Consider the following 11690-nt stretch of genomic DNA (forward strand, 5'->3'; position numbering starts at 1 on the left):
TAAATAAATAAATAAGAAAGGTTGTCCCACGTCCATTATATTGTTGAACTCCAATATAAAAGGGAGGTCCCTTGGGGTACTAAGTCACAATAATTACTTTGCTTCATCCCATTTGGTCGGTTTGGACCAGTCGGAGAATACATTTTGGGATGGCTCCAACTCAGCTTCTCGACTGATACGTTCAGACCCTTACCATTTTCGACTCTTTGAGAGGGAGGCATCTTTTATACTTTTGAAGGCATTTAAAGTTAGTATGGCTACATTTTAGCTAATTTATATTATTTCGAGCTAACATTAGATTATCTTATATAATTATATGAGTTAATTTCATAGTAGAATTCTAAACGATGATTATGGGACTCCTTAGGTAGAATTAGATTTCAAGTAGCATCTTTAAGCTAATATCGACTTAGGCCAACCAAACAAGTGATTTTACTATTGCTTTGGTTGGATGACTTGATTTTTGTATAAATGATGCATGTTTTGTGACCCTTGTATCAAGATACTTCCCTGTTATGATGAATAAGGATACGTACATTATGATATCTATGTTTTGTCATGATATTATGCAAACTCCTTTCCCTCCATGGTTTCGACAACATGAGCATGCGCTAGTTGAAGGGTATGCCCAGGGGTATGTGAACACCCACCTGGTGAATTCATGTGGCGTATGTGAGCCGTGTGTAAAGGAGTACTGCACATCCAATTCTTGTCTGGATTGGAAAGTAAAGTTTAAAGGCATAAATGTTTTTACAAAAAGATATGTCCGACCATGATTGCTTGTGTTTGTATTTATTGACCTCAATAGTAGAGCTCGTTACTTACAATCTTTAAATATTCAAGTCAAGTGCTAATTTTTCAAGTAAAGGTAACAAACACACCACGGTAGATGACAATATTGTTGGAAAGACCATAGAACCAAGACTAAGACTAGAGTAATTACATTTTTGTTTAAATTGTAGCTCTTATATTAAATTAGAACGATTTCATTGCCTTGTTATTTCATTTATGCTTCTTCGTTTTGTTTTCTTCAAATTGAAATGGATGTTACGAACGTTTAAGCTCACGGTATTGTTTNAAAAAAAAAAAAAAAAAAAAAAAAAAAAAAAAAAAAAAAAAAAAAAAAAAAAAAAAAAAAAAAAAAAAAAAAGGTCTATTCCAAATCTAAAACGAAAGGGACCTTTGCTTTAAGATCATCTCCCTTTGATATATAGAAATTTCATTTTCTTTTTTTTTTTAATTAGGAAAGAAAGAAAAGTTACAGATTGCCCAAAGTTCAAGAAAATTGGCGACCTGATTATAGGGGAGCTAGCGACCAAAGCTCCAGCAAACGACGATCGTAACTATAACGGTCGTAGAAGAGAATTTTTACTTCCATAATCTCATCGATTCATTTTTTATTCACACTAACTCAAAATTCTATCATAAATATTTCACTTGTAAATTCAATGGGATGCATTAAACAAAAAAAATAATTGCCGCAATGGTCAACAAGCAACGACGATAGTAAGTCAACAAGTGACAACAAACAACAAGGGCAATCGACAACGAGTGACAATAATGTAGGTTAACAATGAACACAACTCCATGGTTTTGCCACTATTATAATCCATGAGATTGTCTTTGCAACCCTAATATATTGATTAGGTAGAGTCAAACATGGGTTTGCGTTTGAAACCCAAAACTACCCAAACCACAAGGGGCAAAACGACCCTTAAATGTCGTGAACAATTAAAAGTTTCAACACTTGGCAAGTTATGGGTCCTAATATCAAACTATGTAATGAATATGTGAAAAAGATTGGGTTTGAATAGATATGGATGAACATGATAAGATTTTCGTATATATTTGATCTAATAAAGAAAGTGTTACAAAAAAGCCACTACCCGACAAAACAACGTTCGACCAAAAAGAAACTCAAGCTATCAAACAAAAATCTCCTATAAGTGTACTCGAAGCTATCCAAATGTCATGCAGTCACATAAGTCAGATCGATAACATTCTAAAAATTATTGGACCAACCAGAAGTGGTGTAATGTTTGGGTCAAATGATGATACAAAAACTCTTTTTTTTGCCACCAGTCAAATGAATACAAAAGAGACGACATCAACAATAACAATAATAAAAGGTCATGAATGAATTAAGGGGCAACTTGCTAGATTTCTATCGTCTAATTCACAACAAATCAAATGAACCCTAACGAAAAAGTCGACAGAGTTACCTGAGAAGTGCTAACACTCCAAGATCAGCCCTGCAGTTCATTCTAAGGCCAGGATGCCCATTACCCAATGTTGGGGTAATCTTATGTGAATAATCTATATCCATGTAAGACTGTTAAGTGAAGTTAACAGAAGTTCAGAAAATTGATCTATCAACTCCTACATACTTACTGGATGCTTCCCCTCAATGAGAGACTGCTGCCAAAAGCTTTGTTCCTGTAAGTCAAAAAAGAGGGAAAAGAAAAAGAGGCACAAACACAAAAGTAAAAACTTCCTCTAACATTAACTCACTAGTCATATAATATACACTACAAGTAAACATATACGAAAATGGACAAAACCGCCCATAAATTAAATGAAAGGTGCAAAAGGAGGTGAAAGGATGAAGAAAGTGACCGAACAAATATATGACTAAAAGGTGATCACTTTCCTTCTCGCTAATTCTCCCCCACTGGGTCACCAAGCCACAATATCTGAGCCAAAATGAGCTTTTAATGGACATGAACATATATATAACCTACCAAACTTTGTGCAAAAGAGGAGATTTAGCTCACTCTGAACTCTAGGCAGATTCTACCCAGAATCTGAAGATTTGTCATTATCCTTTCATTTGTTAGAGATTGTAGAATCATGGGGAGACAACTTCCTCCGACTCTCATGCAGGATTTGAAGAAATTGAGGATTTCTCAGTTCCGCGAACATTATATTTCTCGTAGACTTTGTCGCGATTTTCTGACCACCAACTCTCTGCTTGGTGCTCTCCAAATCGTCTCCGACTGCATGTAGATTTGCATCAGTGATAAATATTTTGTTGGTTTCAGCAATTAAAGATGCAGCTTAGATCAAAGCAAGTAATTAGAACTAAAGCATTGTCGTAACAGATATCTAAGATGAGATAAATCGTCTGTCCATTAAATATTGGAAAACAATAATATTTTCGAGAAATCTTGGAAGATGTAAATTCCCACATGCTTCATTCATAGGCTTTCGTCTGTTTTCTCCAAAGTTTCGTCTTGAGGCCTTGTACAAATGAGTTGCAGAAAAAGATAATAGGACTGGTCAAATGTTATATTAAATTCCACGGCCAATAAAGATGGATTACCTGAAGCGCACTCGTTTGAGATCTCTAGTTCCATCACGAAGTGCCATCAAAGTTATGTATACACCAGGTTCATATTGTTCAATCCATTCAGCTTCAACTTGATTGTCATTGCTTGGTGATGCCGAACTTCTTAATCTTGTGTTACTCTCACTATCTAGTAAAAGACCCGAGCTATTTGCTCCCTCTGACATGCTGCTACTGCGGCGGCTTTCCCAAACCCCTCTATGACCATAAGAGAGTCTAACATCTGAATCATCATCTATCACATCAGAGGTTAACCGCCCTGGCTCTGAGGATGAGTTAGTTTCATTACTTGCAGGGAATTCTCCAGAGGAATTCGCTGGACCGTGAAATCCGTTACTCATGGAATAGTCAGTTGCTACTGAAGAAGCCAAGGACAAGGAGCTGTGTGAATCGGATTCTGAATGACGCTCTCCATTGGAGGCCAAATGGTGGGCGACATTTTGCTCCATACCATTTGGAAGATCTAATGTTCTCAAGTTTTCAGAGTCGATAGTTCCAGGAAGGCCCATTTTTACTCCATCAGGTAACCTTTCGGCCATATCTTTAATCTGGAAATAAGATTAGAACTTGATGAGGATTACAGTCAGTAGATCAGTGTAAAATAATTTCTACACAAAATAATGATCATTGGTTGGAGTGTCTCAGTTGGAAAGAAGAAAATGAGAGAGCAGAATGAGTTTAATAGCAGAATTAGCCATTTGAAGGAAAAAACTATCATACTCATACACAAAGTACTCTAATTGGAAAAGTCATGATTTCTTTCTTTTGTATCATAATACCATTGGACAGACCAACAACCTCAAGATGCCTTTTTTAGACCAAACAACAGTTCATGCATAATAGTGAGGATCAAAATAGATCAACGTGATTCATGAAAATATTATAATGATAAAGCATTGAGACATGATACTCCATAGTAAAGATAATGAGTGCATATCTAAGATCAACCTGAGCAGTAAGCGATTTAATAACTTCTTTTGCCGATTTGGATTTAGTAGATTCCTCTGCAGCCAAAGCAATAGCCTCTTGTGCTTTTTTCTCTGACTTCCGAAGTTCTGATTCTTGAAGTTCACATCTCTTTCTCAGGCTCTCAACCTTAAGGTTTAGAGAAAAATAAACAACCCAATTAAGTGCCGTACAGATTCAACTATAACAAACTATGCATTCTTTCCTTTTACAATTTCAAGTGAAAGGAAACTGGCAATACAAGAAATCAGGTCATTACCTGTGCACGCAGCATGAGAACCTCTTGATTTAAAAGTTCGTTTGTTTTTTTCAAGCTATCTGCTATACCTTTGGAGAAGGAAAGTCCTGATGCTGTAGGAACAGGTGTAGCAGACCTTGGCGGACTAGATTTTCTGGACAAAGGTGACACAGATCTGGAATTAACTCCATTAGCCATAGGGATTGGCTTGGGAGCTAGTCGTCGAATATCAACAGTGTTTGGACCATCTTTGAGCTGCAGAAGAGTATGTGCTTGAGTGGGGCGAACAATGGAGAATGTATCTGTTCTCTTCCCTTGCTTGGCTGCTTTGCTATCTAGTTGTTTTATCAGATCCATATTGGAAAGTGCTGTTTTAGGAGGTCTTGTGTCACTCTTGTCCAGCTTATCCCTGTTCTCACCTGACAGTCGGGGAACAGCATTCTTCCGGTAATTAATTCCAGATTCCGACGCCTTGCTCAATTTGGCATAACAAGAATCACATACACGATAAGATTTCCGAGGAGTAGGAGCCAGTGCAGCTCTTAATGCTTTTTTAGAACTACACGAGTGGCAGTGCACAAGTCCACAGTTGTAACAGTTGTGTCTCTTTCTTGTGAAACCAAATGCCTGTCTACAAGAAGAGCATTGCGACTGCTCTGTACCTGACAATGATTTGTGAAGACAAATAGCTGCGGAGTAGTTAGATCCACAAGCAATGATTTTGACATGTTTATCCTTCAAAGCTTCAACCAAAGTTGGTGATTTCCGATCCTCAACATCTCCATGGCCTAGCCTCCCATTTGCACCCTTTCCCCATGTATAAATTTCATTTTTAGAGGTAAGCACCATCACGTGATATGCACCACAAGCTACCTCTTCAGCAGATTCCCCAGAAAGCTTATCTTCCACCAAACATGGCTGCTTTCCATCAGCATTGGGATTTCCAAGCTGACCATAAACTGAACTTCCAACTGTGAAAACTTGTCCTGATGTTGTCAATCCAACAGTTATGCTGTGACCACAAGCAATTTTATGAAAATTATACTCAATTAGTGCTGGAACACATGTAGGTTTAAGCCGGGGTTCTTTGTCTCCATGTCCTAAACGATTCTTGTCTCCATCACCCCATGTAAACAATTTACCTGATGAGATGCTTGTACTAGATTGAGTCATAATAACTTCTACCACAGCGGCAGTATGCCACACTCCACATGCAACAGCAATTGTCCTCAAACCTGATAAAGACTCTACTACTCTTGGATATGAAATGCTTTTTTTGTTACCATGACCCAAAACTCCAAAAGTACCATCACCAAATGTGAATAGTTGCCCCATAGATGAGATCAGTGCTGTATGCCATGGACCACATGCTACCGATGCAACTTGAAGCCCCTCGAGAATACCTGTGATTCTCTTTGGCATCCAATGGCTAACATATGTTCCATTACCAAGAAGCCCGGCATTATGTATACCATCTCCCCATGTATAAAGTTCCCCATCCATTGTAACAGCACAGGTATGGAACTCTCCACATGCCACAAGATCAACGGTAGTAGCTGCCAAGGCTTCAACAAGGCGAGGATGTGTTACATCCTTCCCCATTCCCAAGCCAAGCCTTCCTCCAGATTCCTCGCCCCATGTAAAGACCTCCCCTTGCCTCGTGACTATGGCAGAATGTCTGACTCCACAGGCAATATGTTGTGCATCTAGAACAATATTGGACTCTAGTGGCTTCGGAAGTAGTACATCTGTCCTTGAGTTCACGCTAATATCACTATCAGCTCCAGGCTTGTTAAAATTATCACTAATAACCTCACCCCATATATATATATCTCCTATAGCATCACAGTCATCTGGTGTAGAGCCATGACTGGAGGAGCTAGGAGCACTTGAAACACTAACTCGAAAGATATCTGAAGTAGATCCTTTTGCTTGCATATTCGTCTGTTTCAATGGCACATGTGACCTTGTAGAGTTCTCAGACCTAACACTCGTTGGAGATTTATTTGGACTAAAACTAACACAGACCTCAGGAGAGCTAATATCTCTAGTGACACTATTGGAGCTGTCACTTGGGCTACTTGAAGTTAGGTCACTGTTGTCCTGAAATAAATTCACGAGCATCGATAAAGGAATACATGAGAACTTTATAATAACTTTTTATGGCAGAGCACCTGAAATTTTGAATCTAACAGCAAGAGAATGACAGTCACCACAATCTTGCATTCATTCAAACAAAAGCAATAAATTTTGGCAAACATTCTAGACCCAATGGCTCAATGACACCGTTCTTCATTGCATAAAAAAAAAAATTAAAAAGAAAAAAAAGTTAACATCTCACCAACATGAACAGGGCAATAATTATAGAATGCAAAAAACCATTGGATTTTTCAGATAATAATGTATAAGGCTTTGAAAAACATACCAGCTCATGGATTTTTATTAATGAGACATGCAGTAAATTTTGGACAGCATCCCAAACCCACTGACATAACAACAGTACTACACTCACTATTAAATGACAATGTATCTCCCATTCATAAAAGAACAATGACAGCTTTCATTAATCATTAGTATATGAGTAGATTTATAATCAGAGAGTCAATTATAATATAGTGAGTTTTTCCCAGCTAAAATGTGCAAATGGTTTATCATTATCGAGCATGCATGTTTAACTATTAATCAATTCCAAGTAGGCAGATTACATCTTGATAGAGACCACCATCATTCCATCCATCAATCTTGGAACGTCCACCGTCACCAGAACCTATTAATGCTTTCAGACCAGCTATCCAAATTTCAACCTCGACTTTATCCTTACAAATCTGAAAAGCCAGAACATGTTGAAGTTACTTTTAAAGGTGAAGGAAAAAAATCAGAAGCAACGACTTCTTGATTACAAACAATAAGATTGTTCATCACCAACCAGATCAAGAGATCGTTTTCCATTGTTGTAAATCAGAGAAAATGATAAATAATCCTTCTCAGGTCGCAGAAATCGTTGGAACACGGCCTAACACAATTGAAGTACACACATCGAGTTTAACCAATATCATCAAAAAATCATGTAAAGGGTATTATCAAAATTTTCATAGAACTTACAGTTCTTTGTCCAGGAATAATTCTCGATACAGAAGCTAACTTCAAACTCTTTTCACCAGTTGTTGAAATCCAAATTAAAGATGATTCATCCTGCAATGTCAATTAATTGAAAATCAGTAACTGTGATATACACGTCAGATAAGTCATGGTAAGGCTACATGCATGAGCATAAAAATTAGAAATGAAGCGCTTGTTCTCTACATAGATTGGCCTCAGCATCAACAAATATCGCTTTAAAATCTATTCATCATCAAGTGAGATGAAAAAAGTAGCTATAAGAAAGCGTAAAACAGAAAGCAGATGGGATAACAAATTCAATCACGTGCAAAAGGAAATATTAAAACATACAAACCCAAGCGGCCCCCACATTTTGCATACACCTTCAGTTGTTATCAATTTAAAAGATGAGAGGAGGAAATATCTCTTAACCGTTCCAATGAGGCAAGTTATTTATTGCTTCCAGTTGATTATAGTTTAGCACAAATTTTGATTACTACTCGTTTTGCTCCCCCCCACCCCCACCCTAATTCTTTTGCATCCTACACTTTTCAACCAAATCGTCCTCTTAAATAGTCAACCTACCAACTGCATATTTAATAGTTTTCTTGGGAAATCCATTGCCCACCAACTATAGGTAGGCAAACCATCGTTGTTTAATGTTTCCACATTTGCATACTCTTCGTCCAGATAATTAGTCATTACCCTCCAACCCCCCTCACCTAACAATTCACCAGTTTTAGATGCCACTTCTCCTTCCTTTCTAATCTTCTAACTCAGTTGTTCATCATTCAGATTCTTTCCCAAACGAACAATATCCAAGGAAAGCGGGTTTTCTGAAATCTCAAGGTTGTTTCATAAGAAACTTTCATGAACACATTTAACTTTTCCAACCAACAATCTTGAAGAGTGGCTAAACTACAATTTACTGTATGAATCTTCCCACATTTGGTCTCTATGAAAAGTTCAGCAACGATCAAACAACAGAACAAATCTTTGATCTCTACGCTTACTTCTAAGCACAAGTATGTCCATAGTATTGCTAGCACATCGTACAAAACTGTATCAAGTGACTATAGACATCATTTTTCTCTTTACATTAGGTGAATCAATCGTACTTAATTTTAAATATTTATTACTGTCATATTAAAATTTGAACTTGAATAATTAGTAAAATTAACACTCTTTACTATTTGAGTTTATATTTTTCATGAGATTTAGGCCTAAACTTGGGCATTACTGTTGTTTGGGGAGTGGTTAATTAGGGACAATAGCTGGAAATCCAGGTTGTTTCCTGCTTGATATTAAAGCTTGTTCCCCATCATCTCAATGGCCAACCTTAACCCCTATTATTTTGAGATCATATCTAGTATCAAAATTTGCCTCAATTTTTTTTTTGCTCTGGCAACGCACTCCTAATCTGTGCTTTTCCTCTAAATGTCCAGCCAGCTGCAGCACCTTAGTGCTGTTAGTGGAGCAACTAGCTTTGAGTTCGAGAGGTATTCCACTCCTAATTGCACTCCTCTATTGATTCTTTGGCATCAGTAAATCCAAGCCCCTATTATTGTGGGTGTAACTGGTAGTTGTCTACACTGTGTTGGACAATTTCTATAGTAGTGTTTGGTCATTTTAATGCTGAGTTTGAACTTTTTTAACCGCTTCATTTTGTGGATGTATTTACATTATTTGCGAATGTGTTTGAATATGTTGTTGGTCGGCTTGTAGGTGTTTTGTTAGTTAGATATCTAGGATTTATTGGTTTGTTTATAAGCAAATTTCTAACTTGGTTGAGGATGAAATTAATTTTATCATTAAACCAAGTACATGATTCAACATGATAAAACCAAAATTGACTTACTCATCCAAGTTAGGGTGGCAGGCCACAAATGTTGATAACAATATATATATACAAATAAAATAATTAAATCAAACTCACATTGGAAAGTCTAAATGGACAAAATTTTGGTTTCCCTTTACGACCATACTTGAGGAGTTGAGAACCCTTCTTCAAAGCAATTAGTGCCTGCAAAGATATTAGATCTTTCAAAATTATAATAGGATAAAAGTCAACAGATTGTAAGCGTAGACAGTAAAATTATACATTTGATCAAAATAAACTAAAATGTAAGCTATAGTACTCGAGAAATTAATTAAGTATTACAAAGTTCTCTCCCTCATAATCATCAACTTGAATGAGATTGCACTGGCATTGCAGCAAACGTGAGATTTAAATACCATACGAAATTTTCCTATGTATGTTTTTTTTTTTAGTTCACCTTTCTCTGTTTTCTAAATTAATAACAAAGCACTAGACGAACAGGGACGCTTGAAACGTTTCTGATTATCATATATTCTTTAACTTCCTCCTTCCTATTTTGGCAGGACTCAAAAAATATTTCTATTTAGAGGATCTGAAATCCATCGTATAGTAACTACAAGTGACATTTCCAGGAAATCCTTTCGGAAAATTCGCAGTACACTATGAGAACAATTGCAGCTCTAAAAAAAGTCTACTAGTAACGCGGTACAGTTCAAATAATCAACAAAAAACGTCAGTTACGAAACCAAAATTGGAAGCTAGAATTCCCCTATACTCGGGAACAGTACACCAGCAAGCTTAAAAAAGAGAACAAAAAAGTCGAATTCAAAGCTGTACCACAGAGGAGTTCGGAGTCGAGACCTGCTCAGTGTTACGATTAGCATTCCCGTAGCTAACAGGATCTGCCATTCCATGTGAGAGATTCACCGAACAGCCACCACCCTCGCCGAAAAGTAGCCTGAGTTCCGGTCATCATCTACGCCGTCTACCTCATCCATACACGAACATCTCGATCACAACACACACCAAACCATCTCACTCAAGAAAAACACCATTTCTCTCTTCCTCCAAAGCTTCCAGATCTATCAATCACCTGCAATAGCAAAACCACAACACCTCCACTCCAAGTAAAAGCCAAACCACAGTGCCTCCACTCCAACTCTCCGGCAAAGAAACAGAGATTCTTCCGGAAAACAGAAGAGAACAACGACAAGCCGCCGCAATGATAGGGTAAAAAGAGGACTACTCGACGGAAAACGTGCCGACGACGGAGTTCAGAAACGGAGGAGAGAAGAGAGAGAGAGAGAGAGTCCGAAGTTTGTCAAAAAGGAAAGAAAAAAAAAGTACATAACCAAAGACGAAAACAAAATTGATATATTAAATAAATATTAAATTATATTAAAGTTTTTTTTTTTTTTTTTTTATAATTATTTTTTGTTGCTTTGGAATCGACTGGGAGCGGAAAAAGGAAACAAGAAAACATTTCCAAAGCAAAAATGATGGAAATTGTTTTTTATTTTAAGAATAAAATAAAATAAAATAAAATAAATATTTGAATATATATAATAATTATAAATACATTAAATTACAAATAAATAATAATATTTAGGTTTGGGGGAGGGAGGCACGTTGGTGAGATGAGTTCCATTGGTGTAGGATTTTATGCAATGTGGACCCCAAATAATATGTATTCATCGTATTATTTTGGAAAAAGTGCATGTAACAGCCCAGATCCACCGCTCAGTGATATTGTTTGCTTTAGGCTTTCCCTCTCGGATTTTCCCTCAAGTGTTTAGAACGCGTCTGCTAAGGGAAGGTTTCCACACCCTTATAAATGGTGGTTTATTCTCCTCCCCAACCAATGTGGGACATCACAATCCACTCCCCTTCAAGGCCCAGCGTCCTCGCTGGCACTCTTTCCTTCCTCTAATCGATATGGGACCGCCCCCAAATCCACCATCCTTTGGGGCCAGCGTTCTTATTGGCACATTGCCTCATGTCTACCCCCTTCAGAGAACAGCGAGAAGGTTGGTGTCTGACTCTAATACCATTTGTAAGGGCCCAGATCCACCGCTAGCAAATATTGTCCTCTTTGGGCTTTTCCTTTCGGGCTTTTCCCCTAGGCTTTAAAACGCGTCTGCTAAGGGAAGGTATATATATATATATATATATTGATGAAAGTCCCACGTCTCAGCTAATTTAAGGAATGATCATGGGTTTAT

At 37.3% G+C, this 11690-nt stretch overlaps 1 protein-coding gene across 3 annotated transcripts; it reads right to left on the reverse strand.

The window, feature by feature from the left end:
• Positions 1–2480: 2480 nt before the first annotated feature.
• LOC111797192 (PH, RCC1 and FYVE domains-containing protein 1-like) lies at positions 2481–10805 on the reverse strand. Of its 3 annotated transcripts, XR_002815494.1 has the most exons (10): positions 10306–10805; positions 9586–9672; positions 7653–7742; positions 7477–7563; positions 7256–7375; positions 4572–6653; positions 4295–4441; positions 3323–3894; positions 2775–2996; positions 2481–2693 (listed from the first exon to the last, which is right to left on the reverse strand). XR_002815494.1 is itself a non-coding variant. In XM_023680139.1 (9 exons), the coding sequence occupies exons 1-9, from the start codon at positions 10375–10377 to the stop codon at positions 2876–2878; spliced, it is 3354 nt and encodes a 1117-aa protein (XP_023535907.1). In that variant the 5' UTR covers positions 10378–10805; the 3' UTR covers positions 2481–2875. The 3 variants fall into 3 exon arrangements, 2 of the variants coding, with proteins under 2 accessions (XP_023535907.1, XP_023535906.1); XM_023680139.1 differs by having other exon boundaries at positions 2481–2996; positions 10330–10805; XM_023680138.1 differs by having other exon boundaries at positions 2481–2996.
• Positions 10806–11690: the final 885 nt, after the last annotated feature.

The sequence above is a fragment of the Cucurbita pepo genome, chromosome LG06 (assembly GCF_002806865.2).
Source record: "Cucurbita pepo subsp. pepo cultivar mu-cu-16 chromosome LG06, ASM280686v2, whole genome shotgun sequence".
Classification (NCBI taxonomy): domain Eukaryota; kingdom Viridiplantae; phylum Streptophyta; class Magnoliopsida; order Cucurbitales; family Cucurbitaceae; genus Cucurbita; species Cucurbita pepo.

Coding starts and splice junctions, on each gene's coding strand:
- LOC111797192 (XM_023680138.1), bottom strand. CDS start 10,377: ATGGCAGATCCTGTTAGCTACGGGAATGCTAATCGTAACACTGAGCAG. Junction 7,564..7,652: donor TTATTCCTGGACAAAGAACT/GTAAGTTCTATG, acceptor CAATTGTGTTAG/GCCGTGTTCCAACGATTTCT. Junction 4,442..4,571: donor TTCTCATGCTGCGTGCACAG/GTAATGACCTGA, acceptor CTAAACCTTAAG/GTTGAGAGCCTGAGAAAGAG.